Source organism: Macaca nemestrina, chromosome 16, assembly GCF_043159975.1.
Source record: "Macaca nemestrina isolate mMacNem1 chromosome 16, mMacNem.hap1, whole genome shotgun sequence".
Classification (NCBI taxonomy): domain Eukaryota; kingdom Metazoa; phylum Chordata; class Mammalia; order Primates; family Cercopithecidae; genus Macaca; species Macaca nemestrina.
In genome coordinates, this window is record NC_092140.1 from 100719323 (window position 1) to 100743734 (window position 24412).

Sequence of the window (24412 nt, forward strand, 5' to 3'; positions counted from 1 at the left end):
TCTAAGATTAAAGAGTTTAATTACATTTGCTCAGTTAGTTAGAAAAGATGTACTTACATTTAATATTTCACTTAAATACATTTTCAAAACTAACGTTATTATATGAGAGTCAAAATATTCAGGCTGGGTGCAGTGGCTCATGCCTGTAATCCTAGCACTTTGGGAGGCCGAAGGAGGACTGCCTGAACTTAGTAGTTTGAGACCAGCCTTTGCAACATGGCAAAACCCTGTCTCTACTAAAAATACAAAAAAAAAAAAAAAAAGCAAGAGTCATTCTAAATATTCAGTGATAAATCATTTTATTTACATTATTTAATAAACACAAACAGTTTCCTGCATTTAGAAGGGAGAAATGTTGTAGGCAGGGTTTTAATGCAGTGGCCAATAAACACTTAAAACACACATAAAATTAAGGTAGTATAAAATCATTTTGCTACTAAGAATATTCTTTTTTTTTTTTTTTTTTTTTTTTTTTTGAGACGGAGTCTCACTCTGTTGCCCAGGCTGGAGTACAGTGGTGTGATCTCAGCTCACTGCAACCTCCACCTCCTGGGTTCAAGCAATTCTCCTGCCTCAGTCTCCCAGGTAGCTGGGACAACAGGTGCCTACCACCACGCCTGGCTAATTTTTGTATTTTTAGTAGAGACAGAGTTTTACCATATTGGCCAGGCTGGTCTCGAACTCCTAACCTTGTGATTTGCCTGCCTCGACCTCCCAAAGTGCTGGGATTACAGGTGTGAGCCACCACGCCTGGCTAAGAATGTTTATTTTCTATAGTGCTATTTATAGTGGTAAAGAAATAGAAACCACCTAAATATCCAATAGAAAACGGGTTAAACAATGTATGTACAAACACACAACAAACTCCTACGTTAACTATTAAAAATGATATTCAGGAAATATGTGTATTAACATAGAAAGTTATTCACAATACACTGCTTAAAAAAAAGCTGTAATAACAGACTGTACAGGGGGCTTGGATCTTTTTTAAAAGAACATATACTATCAATCATTATGTCTAGGTATGTTATGGATTAGTTTTCATCTTTTCACTTATATGTAATTTTAGCTATTTCTGTACTAAGAATGGATACATTTGTCCCCAGATGAACAAACACTTGGGTCTAGATATCCAGGTAGATAAATGGGCAATGAAAACTTACCTTTACGTTTTCATGAATAGACTGAAGTTGTGCCGCTAAAGCTACAAATGTTTGATAAATTTTCTGCATAGCCATTGACAAATCTATAAAAGAAAATTACATTATCACCCAAATATATATATATATAGAGAGAGAGAGCACAATCCATTTTACTTTTCTATTTGAGTCCAATTTTTGGCATAGTTAACATGTAAGAGAAAAAAACTCTATCAATGTTCTCATGTCTAGAGAACATACAAAGTAGTAGACTGGGAGAAGAATGTCTACAACAGTAATCTGGGGGGAATGCCCTAAGATTTCTGCCCTTGTTACCACAGTAGCAATTCATATAATAAAGCATATTACATTTATAGGGAATAAAGGAGTAGTAAATGACTTCTAAGGGAATTTTCTTAAAGGGGCTACCAGTAGTTATCCAGAATACCTATTATATAACCACATCTATCTCCTATAAACAAAAGTTCAAAAAAAATGACCACAGTAAGCATGTTACCTTGAGGGGTTATATGTGAATTATTTGCTTGAGTGGCAAGATGGTTTTCTAGTTCTTCAATCTGCTGCCTGTACTGCTGAAGTTGTACCTCAAATTGCTGAACCAAGATTCTGAAGTAGCTTTAAAAAACATTTAAAAAGTCAGATGAAATGTTTTCTTAATTCGGAGTGACAAATCCAAATTAAGGAATATTCTGCAATAATGTAACAGTCTTCAAAAGTATCAAGGTTATCCAAGGAAAGGAAGAACTGAATAACTGTGATTGGAAGAGATTATGGAGAAATTACAAATGCACTGTGAATCCCAAATAGGATGCTGAAACAGAAGTACATTAGTGGAAAAACTGGCTGAATTTAAGTAAGTTTAGTAGTTTAGTTAATAATATTGTACAATTTTAGTTTCCTGTTCTTGGTAATTATACTATATTTATATGTTAACATTAGGAGAAGCAGGGGAAGTGATACAAATAAATTCTCTGTACTACTATTTTGGAAGTTTTCTGTAAGGTTAAAATAAATTTACAATAAAGTAGAAACGTCTACCAACCAGACTGCAGAATTAAGAATTTAGTTATTTTATCAATGAAATTTATAATCTGAGAACACTGTAGTATACTACAGAAAGCACATGTAATTATTGCTACTTTTCTAATAAATTTACTCACAGAGAGTGCTAGGTAGATTTAAAAAAAAAAGTATCTTGAGTAGTATACAAAGGAATCTGAATGTTTTTCAGTAAAAAATGGGCAACCATGAAAGCATTTTGCAAAATTAGCTCTGATGGCAGTATTAAGAACAAGACAGAGGAATAAAACAGTAGAGGAAGTCCAGTGAGGAAGCACATCCCATGCCAATCTGAGTAAGAGGAATATCATGGTCATTATGAATTTCCTGATTTTGAGAATTGTTAAGTATGAGAATATCCTTATTTTTAAGAAATATCCACTGAAGTACTTTAGTATAGTGAACATTATTTCTGCAAATAACCCAAACTGGGGGAGAAATGTATATATACATTTAGAGTGTGAGGAACAAAAATATGGTAAGAATGTTAATATGTAGGAAATTGAAATGAAAGACATATAGGAATTTTTAGTTCTCATCTTGAAACTTATCTGTAAGACCAAAATTATAATAAAAAACTAAAAGAATAAAATAAGTAAGGGGCCAGGCGTGGTGGCTCACATCTGTAATCCCAGCACTTTAGGAGTCTGAGGCAGGAGAATCACTTTAGCCTAGGACCAGCCTAGGCAACACTGTGAAATGGCATCTCTACAAGTTAATTAATTAATTAATGGTGAGGGATCAGGAATCAAACAGATCTCCACCACTCAACTCACTTTTGCATACCTCAGTCTCTTTATCGCTAAAACTGGAATAACAACAGCTACAGAGGTCTTATGAAATATGAAGGTAAAGCATGTAGAGTCCTAAGCACACTGCATGGCAAATAGTAAGCATTTGGTAAACATTAGTTATTATTATCTTCATCAACATGGAAGGACATAAAGAGAGAGACAAGATGTATTTTACATGTATGGAAACCAAATGTATATAGAAGCTGAGTGATGTGATTGCAGGTTGGTTTTTTTCTTCTACTTATCTATATTTTCTACTTTTTCTTCCAGAACATGTATTACCTATGTAAATGAATAATCGTAATTTTCCATTACCAGCAAAATTTAATAAAATGGAGTAGACTCTGTTAGTATGTACATGAAGTATAAATGCATAATAGTGGTGAAAAGCTCAGATCTTAGCCTTCACTTACCCTGCAGTAAAATGGTGTTAATGGAGATAAACCTTTTTAGGGTTATTATGAAATTTAAAATCCATGTAAAGTGCTTATTAGCTCAGCCTTTCCACATAGCATACTAAAAATATTTAGTTTGTATACTATTATTACTGTTCTGCTTTCTGAAAGTGAGAAACATTTGTTTTTAAAAATCCAGCCACTTACTCAGCAGGAGCTGCATATTCATGTTGAAGTCCAGGTGGTGTCTTCTGGGTTCTTAAAGCGATTTCAGCGTTCTTTAACTCCTAATATACCAGAGGGTTTCAAAAAAAAAAAGCCAGTTAAGAGTTAGGTTAAAAATACCACACTAAAAAAAATATTCAGTCTCTGGACTGAAACTTCAAACAATACCTTGGAGGTTCACGCTATAAGAACATATTATGGATGAAGCTGCTTCACAAGTTGCTAAAACCTTTCAAGAGCAGATAAATTTCTGTTTAACAAACTTTATGATAAAATTATAAAGAGCTGTAGATCTATTTTTAAAACTATGATTTCTGTAGGATTCATGAAGTGAATTCACAGACAGTGTAAAGATTATATTACCACTTAAAATCTTTAATATAAATGCAGAAAATGCTTTTTTTAAAGGCAGGTAGCAACAATAATGTTGAGGCTGAGTCAGGCACAATTAACATTTGGGTGCTTGCTATGTACCAAACACTATGCTAAAGGTTACTTCTCAAGGACAACACTACAATGCAGGCAATGTTTCTCTTTTTACAGATGAAGAAATGGATTTACAAAGCCATTAAGTAACTTGCCCAATACCATGTTGCTAGAAGACCGGAGAACGGGATCTTTTAAAGCTTACACACTCAACCATTCTTATATTGTATTCTACCATTCCAGCCAATGTTTTTTCAAGATAAGTATTCTGTTTACCCCCTTTCATTCCACATTCCTATCAATTTCACTGTATTTTCGAACTCTATTTAAGTATTCTTTATTTCACAAAGAGTTACTTTAACTTTATATTCCCTGTAGCAACATCTCTCCCTCACTAAACTGCCAACCTGCTAAGTTGATGACCGTTTTTTTTACATCCTTTTCACTCAACTCAGGCTTCCATCCCACTCCACTCCAATACAAATACATGTGTAGATGATTCAAGACTGACCCTTGCTACCACTCTAAGCACTGACTCTAGCCAGGCCCGGACTCTTATAACACTAAACTGCTTGCAGATCATCAGACATGCCCATACCCTCATTCATGATACTTGCCTCTTTTTCAAGACTCAACGTAAAGGTATTCTACACTGGACAGATGATAAAAGTGCCTACTTGAGGCCTCTGTGCCCCTACAAAACCCTTGTACCTGGGTCATATCACTTGATGGATTTAACTCCCTCCCTAATCTAAGTCTTGATCCCTAATGCCTGCTGAAGCGCCTGGCACACAACAGATCTTTTAAAAATGTTAGTTGAATGACTGGAGAGCTGAACTCAGCAATTTAACTTCAATAAACCATGTAGCCCCGACTCACCCCCAAAGAAGAACTAACTATCCTATTTTAATTTAAACTCAAGTTACTTACTAAAAATGAAGTATATAAAAGACTTTGTCTTCCATAAGAATCTGGTCTACATCACTTCTAACTGCAGAACTTATATTTCCCAGAAAGGCTTTCTTTGAAGAAAACATTTTAGGGTTAAATAAGATTGATACTTTATAGAGGATTCAGAACATTTTTTTCAATTGGTAATTCATTAGACTCTTAGATTATTAGTTCCTGTCTACTAGAAATTGGAATAATCTTAGATCAAATTTCTTTAAAAATATTTTTTTTCTCTTTTTCTTCTTCCCCTTTGACCTGGTGAGCAGGAAAAAAAAATCTGTTTTTTTAAATTTATTAAGTTCCAGGGTAGATGTGCAGGATGTGCAGGTTTGTTACATAGGTAAACATGTGCCACACGGTTTGCTGCACCTATCAGCTCATCACCTAGGTATTAAGCCCAATATGCACTAACTATAAAATTCCTGAAATTCAGCTCAGATGATTCTTCCTTAAGGAAACTTTGAATCCCAACCTCTTATTCCTTTGCCACCTTTAAGTTCTTCTCAATCTTTTATTATTTCATTCATCCTCCTAGACTTTTAGTACCTTTGGAGTTGTCTTTTTATCTCTAAAAGACTATTAACATGCCCACTATATGACAGCTACTCCACCAACAGCGGTGAATGGAATCATTCAGTTTTAGAGTTAAAATGGGTCCCATATAGCATTCACTTCTTTCTTTCAAGTTTGCCTCCTTCATTATTTTGCTCTAATGATGTTTCCCATATAACTTATATATAATTTCAAATATTTCACATAATTTCATGTGATATTTAATCACAGTCTAAACATTCTCCAGTATAAAAACATAATTAACTCTTTCTATTCCCTAGAAAGGACATACGTGATGATTAGGAAGAGTAAGTGGAGGGGAAACATGGGGCAATACAGGTGGAGTATCCCATATTCAAAAAGCTTGGGACCGGAAGTGTTTTGGATTTCAGAATTTTTCTGATTCTGGAATATCTGCACACAGCACCTTGGGGATAGAACGCAAATTTAAACGCAAAATTCATTTGTGTTTCTTATACACATAGCCAGAAAGTAACTGTATACAATTTTAATAATTTTGTACATGAAACGAATTTTTAACTGTAACCTATCCCACGAGTTCAGGTGTGGAATTTTCCACCTGTAGCATCATGTTAGCACTCAAAAAGTTTTGGATTTTGCAACATTTCAGATTTTGGATTAGGGACGCTCAACCTGTATTACATTCATGTTTAACCAAGAAAATGTGTTAAGAGACCAGGAAATCTGAGAACAGACACTAACATCTTTGAAATCCCTTTAGCCATTACAGTTTCGAGTAGCTCTTTTAGTAACACATCATTATTAAAAAGATTACAAGATATTCTCCAATAGTGGACTTAAAGACCCAAAAGCACCTTTAAAAATTTTACTTAAAATACTACCATTTCATTTGTGAAGTTCATAGCCCTCTGATAAATCCACAGCAAACAGGTGTGTCTCACATGAAGTTCATTAACAGATCAGTGACAACTTTACGGAAAGATTTCTAGACTGCTATGATGACATCAAGTACGTTCCGTAATTATGATAAATACAACAAAAATAAATCACCTATCATCATCCTTTCCCACTGAGGTAGAAACGAACTACATATTAAATATGTATTGTATATTACACCATAGGCAGGAAAAACAAGTAGACATTAGTGACAGACAATATTAGCCACATTACCATTGATTTTTATTTTTTTGAGACGGAGTTTTGCTCTTGTTGCCCAGGCTGGAGTGCAATGGTGCAATCTCAGCTCACTGCAACCTCCGCCTTCTGGGTTCAACCGATTCTCCTGCCTCAGCCTCCGGAATAACTGGGATTAGACGCATGCGCCACCACGCCTGGCTAATTACTGTATTTTTAGTAGAGATGGGATTTCACCATGTTGGTCACGCTGGTCTCGAACTCCTGACATCAGGTGATTCACCTGCCCCAGCTTCCCAAAGTGCAGGGATTATAAAGCGTGAGCCACCAGACCCGGCCTACTATTTTTATTAACTAAGATTTAACCATGACTTGCAAGTCATCACTCAAATTTACAGAGTTAAAAAACATTATTTTCTGACTAGCTATGTTTCCTCTTATATAATAGACCAATTTAGCCAGCAACTACGCTTATGAAACCTAGTTAGTTAACAGCATAAGCTCTGGAGTTGGATTGCCAGGGTCTGAATCCAGGCGCTTCCATTTACTAACAAAGCTCTGTGCTTTTTTTCTTATTTATATAATGGGGATAATAATACCTACCTTGTTGGGCCTTTTCAGAAAACTTAACAGTTTAAACAGATATAAATTGCTTAGGATACTGTCTTGTATACAGAAAATGCTTAATAAAAACTCATTATTAGAGTGTATGAGCTATCTGGTTTCCTACCAGTATGTATGTATCAAACTTTATAATCAAAAACAAACAAAACAAAAAAACAAAACACCTTATTTCAATTTTGGGAAAAAACAAAACAAAAAAATCGTAAGGTAAAATGGCCATAAGATGGTATACCTGAGCAGTTTCTATTTTCAATTTGTCAATGTTGAGAGTGTTTCTCTGTATTCCACTGGCAGCCAATGACAGGAGCTGCTTCAGAGCTTTAATATCTTCTTGTACCTTAAGCATTGCTTTTGAAGACATTCTACTAATTTCTTCTTGAACTTGTTTCTGCTCCTTCACAAATTTCCTAAAAAGTATATATTTAAAACTGAGTTTTTAAAAGTATATCTTTGGTTTCTTACAAAAATATATATATACTTAAAACAGTCCAAGTGTTTTAAAAAACAAAACTAAAAATTCATCTACAGTTCACACTTTTTTACAGAAGGGTAGTTATAGAATTTTAATTCCCGTTGTTCTGCTTTCTTTCTGATTTCTAAAAGCATTAACATGTTAACCCTAGTTAAGAGATGCTCCTCTAGGATGCGATTTGAGGAGGAAGAGATGCTCGCCTTAAGAAATATTCTAGAATTCTTCAAGTGTTATTTATCTTCACTTACTGGAGATTTTCAACATCCTGGCAGATGACAGGAGGTAGATTTTCATCCTTCAGAGCTTTACTATCCCTAAGAAAAATGCAAAACATGTATAAAGATCACTGAGATTTTAAAAAGTTGACAGCTGAGTTTTAATAGAGTATTAGAGTATTAAGACACAAGAAAATATAACAAAAAAGCACGTATAGCTTCTTTGGATGATTTCAAAGTTCTTTATAAAAAACAATAAATTTCTTGTAAATAGAATCTATAAAATAATTTTAACAATTCGTCCGACATGAAGATTTCTTATCTAAGAAGACTGGCATCTATTAAAAACATACTTAAAAGCATTTGACTAAATGTCTAACAAAAAAATCAGAAAATACTGCAAATTGGGTGAGATGTTAAACTAAGTTCCCTCTGGCTTAAAGATTCTGACAATTTGTTCAGTTCCAAAATATTAAGGTATTCATTAAAGAAAGCTACAAAACTTCTCATTTCAATTAGTTCTTCAACATGCATTAGAATGAAAAAGTAAGACCTAGGCAGAGCTTACAGGAATAAAAAATATTTAATGAGAACAAGAACAAGTGAAATTTGGCATGCTGCAATGGAACCATGAGTTAGATTTCATAACCCTTACACAGATCTTAGTTTTAGTCTTCTTCATTTAAATAGTAAGCTAAAACACACATAGGATATTTGTAAGGAGTGAATTTGTCATGCATTTATGAATGCTTTATTTAATACAGTACAAATCATGTAAGAAAATAAAATTGGTAATAAGAAGAATGACCAATTTCAAACATATATATGATGTATATGGAGGCTACTCTCCTCACTGAAAACACCAGGACATAAAATGGGACTGGCACAATAATTCATATCTTTTTTAAATGCTCCAAAGGTAAAGTTCCATGAGTTGTTCAATATTTAATAGACTAAAGAAATAAACACACATATTTGTATTTATTTATATTATTTAGGGAAATACCAAACACCTTTCTAGAAAGAAATAGTTTTAAATTTTTTTAATGACTGAAAACTAAAGATTTGACTTTTCATTATCTTTCCAGAACATATGTCTATTATTTTACTTTTAACAAATACCGTTAAAAAAGTTTTTTCTCCTAAATGTACATGATTCTATTTACTTCCAATTATACCATCTGTCTACAATTTAATAAGTTAAACTCTTCAATTAAAATGTCTTAAGGGTAAATTTATAAACTTACTCTGGTCTTGTTCCCGTTTTATCACCTAGAAAATTCAAGAAGCTTCATGTAAAAAAAGTAGGTAATTGAACAACAGACTCCAAATACAAGTTTTAAATTAACACAAATTAAAGTATAAATATAAACTGTTAAGCATTTTTTTGCTTGCCTCTTAAACATCATGTGATGTCATGACTCGTCATGAACTCAGAAGCATAGCATTTTATGAAGACATCAGTACACATAAGCAGATATATATGGCAGATGTACATCTACTTTCAAGGGCAAGAATCTTCCTTTCTCAACCATCTTCCATGAAAAATATCCTGTATGGAAAATGTACATTGTTGCCTACCAGTTTAACTCCTGAAAACTTTACCTTACACTTTTTAAGGTCCTATCAGTACAGAATACTATGTCAGATTACCTGAACTTCTCCAATCTGACAATCCCTTAAAACAAATATCACAATTTATCTTCCAATCTGCCATGAATACCTTATCACACCCTCACAACAACAGACATATTTTTTAAAAAACCTTTGCCAGTTATGTAGGTGAAAAATGCCACTTCATAATAATTCTTAGTTTATATTTGGTGGAAAAAACCATTTTCTTCAAATGCTCATGAGACAAGTATATTTCTCCTTTTGTGAACTGCTTGTGATTTGCACACTTTTCTTGAGGTATTTTTCTTATTTGTAAGAGCTATTTCAGCATTAAGTATATTATTTGTCTCCTTTACATAATTTCATAAGTATTTCTAATATTAGACCCTTGTTAAGATATATCTAAATTTCAGAGATGTTAAAATGTGAAAAAAAAAGCACCTAAAAATCAAGCATTTTGGGCAGACTGCATGAACCCAGGAATTGGAGACCAGCCTGTGCAACAGGGCAAAACCCTGTCCCTTCAAATTTTTTTTTCACTTTTGAGACAGTGTCTCACTCTATTGCCCAGGCTAGAGTGCAGTGGTGTGATCTCAACTCACTGCAACCTCTGCCACCCGGGTTCAACCGATTCTCCTGCCTCAGCTTCTTGAGTAGCTGGGATTATAGGCTCCTGCCACCATGCCCGGCTGGTTTTTGTATTTTTGGTAGAGACAGAGTTTCACCATCTTGGCCAGGCTGGTCTTGATCTCCTGACCTTGTGATCCACCTGCTCTGGCCTCCCAAAGTGCTGGGATTACAGGCGTGAGCCACTGCGCCTGGCCAAAAAAAATTTTTTTAATTAGCTAGGTGTGGTGCTGTGTACTTGTGGTCCCAGCTACTCAGGAGGCTAAGGTAGGAGAATCACTTGAGCCAGGGAGTGGAGGTTTCGGTGAGGTGAGATCACATCCACTGCATTCCAGCCTGGGTGACAGAGCAAGACTCTGTATCAAAAAAAAAAAAAAAAAAAAAAAAAAAAAAATCAAGCATTTTACTTTCCTCATTTACATTTTACCTCTGCACATGGGGTTTTACTTTTCTACCTCTTTTATCCAACTGTAATTTATGTTTCCGTGTTTTGTATTTTACCGAGTTTAAGATTTTTTAATTTCATATTTAGTATCTCTAAAATTGCCACCTATCTTCTATAGATGTCCTAGATTTTATGAGATATGGAAATAAAATTAGGGATTTAATTTTATGTTTTTCCAAATAATTCAACTTTTAAACTGACTAGCATATTATTTCTTTGATATATTTTATTATATTTTATAAATACTTATGTACACACAAACAAGTATATAAAAAACTTGAGCCTGTTTTTACCATGGATCCCTGATTACCATGGACCCCCAATTAATCTACCTAGCTTTGCCTCAATAACACACGTGGACCACTACAAAAGCTTCCTAACAGTTCTCCATGTCCATTCTTCCCGGATGCTATTTTCCATATGGCTGTCAGAAAGCTCTTAATCTTAAAATACAAATCTCATCACATCCCTTTACAGACCCAAATTGCCTGAGGTATTAATATAATGACAAAACTCAACGTGGCAAATAAGGCCTCCATGACTTCTGGAACCTCGTCTTTCTCCTCTATGGCTAATCTGGCCTTCAGTCATTTCTTCAAAAGGTCAAGGTCCTTCTCAACTCTAGTCTCACTCGATGCTTTACCCTCTTCACTGAATGCTGTTTACTGCTACTCTCCATCTGGTTAAACCCCACACTGGTACTGCAGGGCCCAAGCTAACTGATACAACTACTAGAAAAAAAGAAATCGGCTGGGCGCGGTGGCTCAAGCCTGTAATCCCAGCACTTTGGGAGGCCGAGATGGGCAGATCACGAGGTCAGGAGTTCGAGACCATCCTGGCTAACACGGTGAAACCCCGTCTCTACTAAAAAAATACAAAAAACTAGCCGGGCGAGGTGGCGGGCGCCTGTAGTCCCAGCTACTCGGGAGGCTGAGGCAGGACAATGGCATAAACCCGGGAGGCGGAGCTTGCAGTGAGCTGAGATCCAGCCACTACACTCCAGCCTGGGCGACAGAGCGAGACTCCGTCTCAAAAAAAAAAAAAAAAAAAAAAAAAGAAATCATTTGGATTAAAAAAAAATCCCTTGATATGAGCATTAGATAAAAGGAAACGGGGATGTAGTAATCAGAGATCCATAGTAGAAACACACCCAAATTTTTTATATACATGTTTGTGTATACATATTTATAAAATTTAATGTCATATCTAAGACATTTATTGCATTTATTCTATATATTCTCCTTGCTCAACTCTATCTTAGGTACACTATGAAAGCAGGAAGATGTGGGGAAGGGCAGAGGAGGGGAGATTAATTTCTCACATTTATTTATCTTACTCTTCTGCCTTAGCCTGCTCTTTCAGCCTAAAAACAATTATAATAGAGAAGTACTCTCATGCTTAAAATAAAAGTAATAAAAGTGGTACCAGGCTATTCCATTTTGAACAAATAAGCTGCTAAGGCTGCTAATTATGGAGCTGCTACAAAGAAAACTAAGTAAAAACGAACTTTGTTTAGAAATTAGTCAATTTTCATTGAAAGAGAAACCTAAACTTTGTAAAAGTTTAAAAAGGTTTTACCAACTTTTAAAATAGTAATTCAACCTAGAATAGTATCTCCTTATAATAAAACCTGTGTCTGTTTTTTTTTTTTAAAGTCATATAGATACACAGATACTATTTCACATCTTCATCCATTTATCTCATTCTTCAGAGAAGGTCAATATGTATGTATACACCCTAGTATATATGGTATATATTCTAGTGAAACATGCTTTCATCAGAAGCAGAAGAGATGGTGCAAAACAAAGTAACACACAGAACAATAAAAACATTTTCACGGCCGGGCGCGGTGGCTCAAGCCTGTAATCCCAGCACTTTGGGAGGCCGAGATGGGCGGATCATGAGGTCAGGAGATCGAGACCATCCTGGCTAACACGGTGAAACCCCGTCTCTACTAAGAAATACAAAAAATAGCCGGGCGAGGTGGCAGCGCCTGTAGTCCCAGCTACTCAGGAGGCTGAGGCCAGAGAATGGCGGGAACCCGGGAGGCGGAGCTTGCAGTGAGCTGAGATCCGGCCACTGCACTCCAGCCTGGGCTACAGAGCGAGACTCCGTCTCAAAAAAAAAAACAAAAACAAAAACATTTTCACAATGAATTTGGATTAGCAAATTTTTAAAACCAATATTCAATGTGGCAAGGGCACAGCAAGAAAGGTATTTTCATACTGGTTAGGGGGTAAACTGGTAACATCTTTCTGGGAAAGCGATTTCACAATCTATATACTAACAGTCTCCAAAATATCCCTCTCTTTAAGCCAATGATCCAATTTCTAGGTATTTTCCCTAAGAAATAACCCAAAGTATAAACAAACATTGATAATGAAAGGAGACACTTATGCGTCTGGCTCTGCTAAGGTTTTACAAATAGCAACCCTCAAACCATTTAACAGATAAGGAAAACTAAAGCACACAATATAAGTAACTTCAATAAGGTCAAAGAGCTTACAAGCAGTTGAGCCAGGATCTGAACCCAGGCAATTCCACTCCATAGTAGACACTCTGAAACTACTATATTATGTTGCCTTTTTAGATAAAGATGCCCAATGTTTTACTTCCCAGAGTAAAACATCTGGAAATAAACATCTAACAAGAGAACAATGGTTGACTAAATTATCCATCCATAAAACTGATATTAAGCAGCATTAAAATATTTTAAAAGAATTACCAACAGACAAATGCTTCTGATATGTTACATAAGAACAGACTACAAAACAATACTGCGTATGTATTATGATCCCTATTAAAAAATACATATTCGTATACACATTAAGATAGCTACATAAGACAAGCACATACAAATCTGTTATCTACAAAAATAAAACCTTAAATGAACACACACAAAATTTGTGAAATATTAATACAAACAAATTTAAAAGTAAAAACTGTTACTACTAAATATAAACTACTAATCTTTCACACAAAAGAATTTACAGCAACCTAGACATTCCCTCAACAGTACTGTTAGAACATAAAAGTTACAACAGCATTACTACTTACTCTTTTTATCTGAGGAGCTACTGAAATCTATACCACCAAGGCCTTCATTGCCTGCAGTTGAAGTAGCTGCTGTAGTTCCCAAAGTCAACCCTAAAGCATTCTGTCCAAGTCCTATAAATAAAACATCACTTATAAATTCCACCGAAAGACAACAACAATTTTCCCTTACTGTTCAAAGGACTTTAATGCTTTTAAAGTTGGATCCTAGATTTTCTTGATATTTGATTTAGGCAAATAACAAGAAACAAGTCTGGAGCATGTTTTGGTCAAAGACTGATACCCTTTCTTGAATGCAATGGTATATGTAGGTTGGATGATGCGATTTGTCATTATTAGACGGGCCAGAATGTATATCAATTTAATAAGTAGACATTCAATCTTTGTTATAAAGGGGTTTTGTTAGAGGGCTTTTAAACCCTCTCTACAAAAGCAGTTTCAGTTGGTGTATTTTCAGGTGAATACATCTTGCCTTCTGAACACACTTTGTAACTGCATACTTTTAAGAGAGCCTAGTGTGAATTTGTCAGATTTGAATATAACATGTATTGAATATAATTTCATACTCCCAAATTCTTTTCACAAACTTAAAAAAAAGTATTAGAATTCATTTGTTTATTTAAATCTTCCCTCCCTGACAAAAAGAATAAAAAGGACCAGACTATGGTTAATCATAAGTCATTAATGTATACTTGTGAGTCAAGTAGCAAAATTTCAAGAATCTTGCGTTGATAAATCTCTATTTCTTTATTATTATTATTTTGAGATGGAGTTTCACTCTTGTTGTTCAGGCTGGAGTGCAACGGCATGATCTCGGCTCACTGCAACGGCTGCCTCCCCAGTTCAAGTGATTCTCCTGCCTCAGCCTCCCAAACAGCTTGGATTATAGGCACGCAGCACCATACCCGGCTAATTTTGTCTTTTTACTAGAAACGGGGTGTTTCACCACATTGGCCAGGCCGGTCTCAAACTTCTGACCTCAGGTGATCCACCTGCTTTGGCCTCCCAAAGTGCTGGGATTACAGGTGTGAGCCCCCGCGCCCAGCCTAATAAATCTATACTTCTATAGGACCATGCATTCCTGAGCTGATATAACTTTTGTTCTTTTTAGAAAAAATGTTATCTCTAGATCAATTTACTGACTCCTTAAACAGGCTCTTCTTTGTTTTCTTATCTAGTCAGTCAATATTGACAAAGAGGAAAATGGATTTCTAAAATACGGCTAATAGGTCGGGTGCAGTGGCTTATGCCTGTAATCTCAGCACTTCGGGAGGCGAGGCAGCCAGATCACTTGAGGTCAGGAGTTTGAGACCAGCTTGGCCAACATGGTGAAACCCCCATCTCTACTAAAAACACAAAAATTAGCCAGGCATGCTGGCACACACCTGTAATCCCAGCTACTCAAGAGGCTGAGGCAGGAGAATCTCTCTTGAACCCTGGAGGTGGAGGTTACAGTGAAAGAAGATCACGCCACTGCACTCCAGCCTGGGTGACAGAGCAAGACTCCATCCCAAAATAAATAAATAAATAAAATATGGCGAATACATCCAATTATGTATGAAAACCATCATTTTATAATTTAGTTTTCATATTTAAAGGAAAATATGCAGATTAAAGAGAAAAAGTGATGTGCTCAAAGGGCTAAAATAAAAATAAGTACATTTAAATATAAATATTTACTATTCTGGAGAATAAATACCATCAATTACCTGATGTTCCTGTGTTTGTACTCTGGAAAAGTGAACCTCCCAAACCAGCTAAGGCTCCCCCTAAAGAGAGGCCTGTTGATGCAGTTGTAGTGGTGGCTGTTGTCCCACCCAAATTATTTAGAGTAAATCCTGTGGATGCTGTAAAAAAAAGAGATAGTAAGCTTTCAAAAGGCAACTTATTTAACAGCATCATAGAAAAATACAAATACGGCCGGGCGCGGTGGCTCAAGCCTGTAATCCCAGCACTTTGGGAGGCCGAGACGGGCGGATCACGAGGTCAGGAGATCAAGACCATCCTGGCTAACACGGTGAAACCCCGTCTCTACCAAAAAAGACAAAAAACTAGCCGGGCGAGGTGGCGGGCGCCTGTAGTCCCAGCTACCCGGGAGGCTGAGGCAGGAGAATGGCAGGAACCCGGGAGGCGGAGCTTGCAGTGAGCTGAGATCCAGCCACTGTACTCCAGCCTGGGCGACAGAGTAAGACTCCGTCTCAAAAAAAAAAAAAAAAAAAAAAAAGAAAAATACAAATACAATGTTTTTAAAAACTGACATCCATGATAAAATTGGCTCTTTGGAAGAACTACTTGCTAAAGATAAAATTACATACTTAAGAATAAAGAGAAACAGCAGCTTTAAAGTAAAAATCTGGGACAGAAATAAGGGCTTTGAGGAATATTACAATAGTACCAGGTAACTGATTCTAGACAGCAATATTGTCTTCACCCCAGGCCATCAACTTCACCTTCATATTAAATGAATCAAAAGATAGGCGAGGTTTATGCCAAGTCTTTGTCTTTCCCTGTCACTAAATGGCTCCATGAAAACAAAGTCAACATTAACAAGTTTACATTTTACCTCTCTAGCCCTCTCCCCTGCTTTGCTCTTTAAATAGGAACTATCTCCCAAGACAGCCTCTCCTGCTTCAATGCTCAAAGCTGAATTTTCTTCTTTATAAATCAATAATTTCTGTAGTCAAAATCCTAAGTTATGTTTAGTAAAGGTGACTATCTATGTTCTCTAACCAGGTAAAATTGAAATTTAACCATTGAATGCAACGATTTTTCATTCTACCTCACCTGCTGGAGTTGATGTCAGAGCAGACGAAAGAGTCAGACCGCTAGCTGAGGTAGAAGCAATAGGTAGAGCAAATGGTGTGGCAGATGCTGCAGGTTTGTTGAATCCTAAACTGAAGCCTGTTGTAGCTGCAGATGTAGTGGCTGGTGTTCCTATTTAAAAAAATAAATAAGTAAACAAACAAAATTCTACTTTACCTGTAAGTGTTCTATTACACTGGTTTCAATATGGATCCCTAAAAGTTTGTGATACTACCTTTTGCCAACAGAAGGCGGATGTGTCTGTGAGAGAAAATATGTAGAAGTTGAGACTAAACCATGGTGAACACAAAAAAGATGGCTCTTTAAGAAAAACAAAAGAATGGCCTGGTACTGGCTCATGCCTGTAATCCCAACACTTAGGGAGGCCCAAATGGGCAGATCGCTTGAGGTCAGGAGTTCGAGACCAGCCTGGCCAACATGGTGAAACGCCTCCTCTACTAAAAATACAAAAATTAGTCGAGTATGGTGGTGCACACCTGTAACCCCAGCTACTCGGGATGCTGAGGCATGATAGTCACTTGAATCTGGGAGGGGGAAGCTGCAGTAAGCTGAAATCACACCACTGCACTCCAGCCTGGGAGACAAGAGACTCTGTCTCCAAAAAAAAAAAAAAAGAAAAAACAAAAAACAAAAAAAATCTAATCAATGTAATACATCGATTTTAATTCTACTCCTAGATTTACCTCTAATGCAGCATTTATCCTCCTCCTTTCCCTCTCAGCAGAAAAATGGTCCCTCCTCTCTAATACCCATTCTCTATTCCTTTCTTCTGGCCCCTGTGTCTGTCTGCCCCCAGCTGTCTCCCTATTCCTTTTCAGCCCTTTTTTTATGTAGCTGTCTTTCCTCTGTTCAAGTCTTAAATGACACTTCCTAGGGTTCTATTCCTACTTCCTTACTTCCCCAATGACTCACCCACTTTCATCATTTCAACTACAGGTGATTAAGTCTAAACTGATACTCACCTAAGTCCTCACTGTCTAGTTCTATCTTGATGCCCCTTTGGCCTCCTACATATCTCACCACAAAAACTTTTTGCTAAATCTCCAACCTTGCTCAGTTCAATTCCTCAAGCCAGAAACCAGTCGTTCTTGACATCCCTTCTTTCTCCCGTACTCCATTAGTCACAAATCCTATCGACTGCACTTCAGAAATATCCTGTACTACAAGCATCCTTAAAAACCTTAGCTTAGGCCATCTCTCTCTTAAGAACTACTACAACAGTATTTATTTCTCTGGTATCAGTCTCTTCTAACCTCTAATCTATCCTTAAAATTATCTTGGTTACCTTAAAAAAAAAAAAAAAAAAGGCCGGGTGCAGTGGCTCACATCTGTAATCCCAGCACTTTGGGAGGCTGGGGCGGACAGATCACCTGAGGTCAGGAGTTCGAGACCAGCCTGGCCAACATGGTGAAACCCCATCTCTACTAAAAATACAAAATTAACTGGGCGTGGTGGCACATGTCTGTAATCTCAGCTACTCGGGAGGCTGAGACAGGACAATTTTTTGAACCTGGGAGGCAGAGGTTGCAGTGAGCCGAGATCATGCCATTGCACTCCACTCTGGGCAACAAGAGCGAAACTCCGTCTCAAAAAACAAAACAAAACACCACCACCGAAAACAAACAAACCCCCCCCACAAATAATCCTGGTGATTCTGCCCAACTTAAGGTTCCTATTAACTCTAGACTGTCTTTAAAATAGAGTCTAAAGGCATGACATATACCTCCCTTTCCTATCTGGTCCCAACCTGCTCCTCAAATCTCAACTCTGCCCACCATTTCCACCTCTGATTTCTAAGCTCCAAGAACAAAATGTTTCGTATTTCCCTGAATGCTTTTATGACTGGGCCTTTGCATTTGCCAATCCTCTGTCCGAAATGCTTCTTGCCTGTAAAGTAAACCATACTGTTTTCTTCCTCTGCCTTCCATGGTGCCTCTCCTACATCTTTTAGGAAATTTATCAGATAATACAAGAACACGTTAATATACCTGCCTAACCCTTCCACCTCACAACAGACTGTCTTGCTCCAACCCTTAGCAGTTCCCAATGTCATCATCAAGGACCATCCTCACTACCAGTGCCACAAGATAATATTCAATGTTCAAGGCATCATGTATGCACAAGGCCGCATGGTTAGGAAGGAGTAACTGCTCAAACAATACTAAGTGAAGAAATGTATGAATGACCTGCATTGACTTAACCTGAAATCACTGAGAGAAAAGAAGCCAGAAACTATGCTTCTGGATTGCCTTGATCACAACTAGAAGTTCCTGCCAGAGTACAGTACTTTGAAATCATGTATGGGGTTACAACCTCAGAAAACAAGACTCAGGCTTAGTGTGGCTCAAGTCTATAATCCCAGCACTTTGGGAGGACAAAGAGGGCACGTGGCTTCAGGCTAGGAGTCCATGACCAGCCAAGGCAACATAGTGAGACCTTGTCTCGCCAAAAAAAAAAAAAAAAAAAAAAAAGCCAGGCGCAGTGGCTTACACCTATAATCCCAGCACTTTGGGAGGCCAAGGCGGGTGGATCATCTGAGGTTGGGAGTTCGAGACCAGCCTGACCGACGAACATGGAGAAATCTTGCCTCTACTAAAAATACAAAATTTGTCGGGCGTGGTGGCACATGTCTGTAATCCCAGCTACTTGGGAGGCTGAGGCAGGAGAATCGCTTGAACCCAGGAGGTGGAGGTTGCGGTGAGCCGAGATTGCGCCATTGCACTCCAGCCTGGGCAGTAAGAGCAAAACTCCATCTCTTTAAAAAAAAAAAAAAAAAAAATTAGTCGAGCATTGTGGTATGTACCTATAGTCCTAGCTACTTGGGAACCTCAGGGAAGATCGCTTGAGCCCAAGAGTTTGAGGTTGCAGTGAGCTGTGATGGTGCCACTGCACTCCAGCCTGGGCAACAGAGGAAGAACCTGTCTGATGGGGGGGAAAAAAAGCAAAAAAGAAAACAAGAAGATTTACTTGCTTATCTTTGTAGCCAATCCAGTCCAAAACTTTGGTGATAAACAGATGTGTTGTGTTTTCTGTTAATAACAGGTGTAGCATCCAAATGAAGTCTGCCAATCCTTATTTTAAAACTCAATTTAAGGGCTTCTAAATGTTCTTTCATTTCCTTTTCCTTTCCGTTCACATAGTTTACTGCCATCCAGATTGAAAGCTGACTGAAACCCTAGTTATCACATTCCCTTTAGCATAACAGTACAGAAGGTATTATGTATTTGGATATTAGTTCAATACCCTCAATTTTTTAGATAACTAAAAGCCCCCAAATATTACCTAAGGCCTCACAACTATTTTAGAGGCTTAATTCCAAAATTTCTGGCTTAAAGTTTGGTGTTTCTTCCACTAAATGGAGTCAAATGACTAAAAAAAGTAGTATGAAATAAACTTCCACATTAAAAACAATTCCTGCATTTAAAATACTTTTCTGAATTATAAAAGTACTCTACAAAGTCATTCCTTTTTCACTACTCAAATACTGAAAGGTTCTCTGATAAGTCACCATCTGTGATACACACACTTTTTTCTATACCCCAGCTCTGTGAGATATTAGAAGGAGAAGAGTAGAAAGATCACTCAATTTATCAAAATTATTAGAAGACCACAGAGCTGGGATCTTTCCTCAAAAATTCTTACCCAGAGTTAATCCTGTAGTTATAGTTGTTGCTATTCCTGGGGACAAAAAGAGAAATAAAATTTAATCATCAATGAAGATGACATTCTTTTGGTTTACCCGTCATAAGGCAAAGACTTAAATCACCCTCAGGGAGTGACAACACTTCTAATTAGAACAATACATATCATAGTATCTGCCACCATAACCACTAATCACGCATTTTTCCTATAGCACTGGTTTTCGTATTACAAGCTGTGCATAATTTGATTAAGGAATAAAATTTATAAAATGCACATAACTATTGCTTATAACAAAATTAAGCAAGACCAAAAAAAGCAACTCCAAACAAAATGCTACACTGAGCTGTCTCAAGCAGCTCACTGACTAATCTGCTCATATTTATTCCTGTCGTTCTTCCATTTTCTTTTTTTTTTTTTTTTTTTTTTTTTGAGACGGAGTCTCGCTCTGTCACCCAGGCGGGAGTGCAGTGGCCGGATCTCAGCTCACTGCAAGCTCCGCCTCCCGGGTTCACGCCATTCTCCTGCCTCAGCCTCCCAAGTAGCTGGGACTACAGGCGCCCGCCACCTTGCCCGGCTAGTTTTTTGTATTTTTTAGTAGAGACGGGGTTTCACCGGGTTAGCCAGGATGGTCTCGATCTCCTGACCTGGTGATCCGCCCGTCTCGGCCTCCCAAAGTGCTGGGATTACAGGCTTGAGCCACCGCGCCCGGCCGTTCTTCCATTTTCTAGATGTGGCTGTGAAATGTGCTGCACTCAAAGCTGGAAGATCAATGCAAAAAGTAGTAAGAAAACAAAGTATTAGAAAATAAAGGGTAAATAAAGAAGTAAACTTTTTAAATGGTCAGCTCCAGTGAAACACTATTTTTCCAGCCGTATTAAAAACAAAAAATTTCCATTGTTTTCGAAACCTTCAAGTCCTTTATCTATTGCCCTTTTCCCACTTATTGTTTTAATAATGCGAAAATGTAAAACATCTCTTAGGAATGTAAATTATAGACCAGGCATGGTAACTCAGGCCTACAATCCCAGCACTCTGAGAGGCCAAGGCAGGAGGATCACCTGACCTCAGGAATTTAAGACCAGGAGGAGACCCCTTCTCTACAAAAAGTAAAAAAAAAAAAAAAAAAAAAAAAAGAAGCCAGGCATGGTGGTGCACACCTGTGGTTCCATCTACTCAGGAGGCTGAGGTGGGAGGATTATTTGGACCCAAGAGGTTGCAAGGCTACAGTGGGCCATGATCGTGCCACTGAACTCCAGCCTAGACAACAGAGCAAGACTGTGTATCAAAAAAAAAAAAAAGAAGTGAATTATGTTACAGTAAGGGTGCTGATTATCTCATGTATGTTAACGTTCCAAATTGATAAAGCTGGCTTAAACAACAATCTTCACTAAGGAAAAACTCTATATTATACAATCTAAAAATTTAATGTTTGTATGTTTTCCTTCCTTACTTCAGAGTAGATGACAGTCAATGATCGGGCCTATATCACTAGCCCTTAATTCCAATTCCTTATATTTTTTTTCATCTTAGTATTTACCATTTTTTAAGGTCTACTACCAGTGATGATCCTTGTAAACGGAGATACAGGACAGAATTTAGGAAAGAATATCCCAAGCCTACTCCCTGACAATGTGGTCAGATCCTCCTCACCTGTATTTGTTCCTCCTAGAGTGAACCCAGTGGCAGGTTTAGATCCAAAGAGCCCGGTTCCAAAACCACTTGAAGGAGCAGATGTAGTTGCTGGAGTTGCAGTACTTCCAAGATTTCCAAAATTGAGCCCCACAGAAGGGTTGCTTATTTAAAAACACAAAAACAAAACAAAAACTACATGCACAAAAGGAAGTCTACTAGAGCCAATATTTACTTAAGAAAAATAAAAATTAACTCTTTAAGATAGTTTCATTCACTTAACATATCAAATACATTGTCATAAGACCCAAAAAGAAAAATAAATTTATCTTTAACCCACCAAGTTCAAACACGTTTCTGTTCTTCCTTAAAAATAAAACCACAAGGCCAGGCGCGGTGGCTCAAGCCTGTAATCCCAGCACTTTGGGAGGCCGAGACGGGTGGATCATGAGGTCAGGAGATCGAAACCATCCTGGCTAACACAGTGAAACCCCGTCTCTACTAAAAAATACAAAAAACTAGCCGGGCGTGGTGGCGGGCGCCTGTAGTCCCAGCTACTTGGGAGGCTGAGGCAGGAGAATGGCGTAAACCCGGGAGGCGGAGCTTGCAGTGAGCTGAGATCCGGCCACTGCACTCCAGCCTGGGCGACAGAGCAAGACTCCGTCTCAAAATAAATAAATAAATAAATAAAATAAAACCACATGTAAACGTAGTCTTAAAAAATACAATACTACCAGATTTCAGGCTGGGCATGGTGGCTCATGCCTGTAATCCCAGCACTTTGGGAGGCCGAGGCTAGTGGATCACGAAGTCAGTTGTTCCAGATCAGCCTAACCAACAGGGTGAAACCTTGTCTCTACTAAAAATACAAAACTTAGCCGGGCATGGTGGTGACATGTGCCTGTAATTCCAGCTACTCAGGAGGCTGAGGCAGGAGAATTGCTTGAACCCGGGAGGCAGAGGTTGCAGTGAGCCGAGATAGTGTCACTGCACTCCAGTCTGAGTGACAGAGTGAGACTCCCTCTCAAAAAAAAAAACCAATACCAGATTTCAAGAAAAGCAGTCTATAGCAATAAGGATTTCAGATCCCAAGGTAATCATCAGTAAGGATCACAATTATTCTGCTTTCACCAATCTTTGAAACCTAGCATATTTTAAAATGGCCATAGAAAAGTGATTTTAAGTTATCTTCAATGTTGCTACATTACCACATTCATAGGGCAATGTGGGGTAGGGGAGAGCTTATAGTTAGGGATTTTACCACCAAAAAAAGCAAAATAGAAAAACTAGTGGGCACATTTCCTGGCAAAAGTTAAACGCAAAGCAAAATCACCGTGTCTCAGGATCATGTGTTCACTAACAGAAACTCTTCTGAGAGCGTTGGAAAGCTTAAAAAAAGAACAGCTGATAAAAACAAGTGAATGTGAACAAAGTTCACAACTTTTCAACTATTCTTATCAAGACTCAGAGGTTCAAATTTGCTAGGAAAAGGTGGGAAGACAAATTGTGAAAGCAAGCAAAGTTTGACAAGTTGGCACTTCAAAAATTATTTAGGAGAGTTAAGGGAGATTATATAGCATAATGGGGAATCCTCTTTATCCTACATATTTATTACTTCCTTTGCTGCTCTTCCATAAAGAGTAATCACCATGGGAGAACCCAATATAATTTTTAAAGTCTCAAAATCTCTGGCAGCAGTAGTGTGGCTGGGTTCTAGTACGAATTCCCCCAAGTTCTGGTACTTGTGTGCCATTACTTAACCTTTCTGAGCCTCTATTTCCTCATCTGCAAAATAGGAATTAACAGTACCCACTTAGCATAATTTTTTTTTTTTTTTTTTTGAGACGGAGTCTTGCTCTATCGTACAAGCTGGAGTGCAGTGGCGCGATCTCGGCTCACTGCAAGCTCCGCCTCCCAGGTTCACACCATTCTCCTGCCTCAGTCTCCCAAGTAGCTGGGACTACAGGCGCCCGCCACCACGCCCAGCTAATTTTTTGTATTTTTAGTACAGACAGGGTTTCACCGTGTTAGCCAGGATGGTCTCGATCTTCTGACCTCATGATCCGCCCACCTCGGCCTCCTAAAGTGCTGGGATTACAGGCGTGAGCCACCGCGCCCAGCCAGCAGAATTTTTTTTTAAATATAAGACTTCAGAAATTGCACAGGATGAATTAACTTCAATAAATGTTGTTATGACTGTTATCATTACGGATACTTATAAATTCAACTAAATATATTATGTACAAGGCGTTACGCCAGGAATAGCAAGGAAGCAGAAAGATGATCAAGTCCCTAGTCAAGGAACATGCCGTTTACCAGGGGGAAAACAACACAAATAACTGTACTCCAAGCCAGAAGAGTTCTCCAAGTGACTTGGGTCCGCGTGTCTTCAATTGCATAACCAGCTTAAGAAGCCACTCAGATTTTTGCAAACATTGGGGGACAAGGAAGAAAGGAAATACTCAAGCAGTAGATCATTCAAGCAGCAGAAATGTACACACCTTCAGTAAGTTTACAATTACTATAAGGCAGATTATAATCAAGTACCAAATGATGGCAAAGAGATACTGCAGAAGTTTGAGGCAAAGA

General features: G+C 37.6%; 1 protein-coding gene across 3 annotated transcripts in view; it reads right to left on the reverse strand.

Annotated features, from left to right (window-relative positions):
* The window catches only part of LOC105490331 (nucleoporin 58), a 50065-nt gene that overhangs the window by 21483 nt on the left and 4170 nt on the right, over positions 1 to 24412 (reverse strand). For 2 of the 3 annotated variants that reach the window (XM_071081528.1, XM_071081526.1), the window contains exons 2-12: positions 21845 to 21987; positions 20195 to 20230; positions 16514 to 16663; positions 15439 to 15576; positions 13733 to 13843; positions 9237 to 9261; positions 8023 to 8088; positions 7535 to 7709; positions 3616 to 3695; positions 1657 to 1775; positions 1164 to 1246 (exon numbers count right to left, since the gene is read on the reverse strand). In XM_071081528.1, coding sequence (XP_070937629.1) covers positions 1164 to 1246; positions 1657 to 1775; positions 3616 to 3695; positions 7535 to 7709; positions 8023 to 8088; positions 9237 to 9261; positions 13733 to 13843; positions 15439 to 15576; positions 16514 to 16663; positions 20195 to 20230; positions 21845 to 21987 — 1126 coding nt within the window. The remainder of the gene's footprint in view (positions 1 to 1163; positions 1247 to 1656; positions 1776 to 3615; positions 3696 to 7534; positions 7710 to 8022; positions 8089 to 9236; positions 9262 to 13732; positions 13844 to 15438; positions 15577 to 16513; positions 16664 to 20194; positions 20231 to 21844; positions 21988 to 24412) is intronic. The other variant, XM_071081527.1, reaches the window with a different exon arrangement.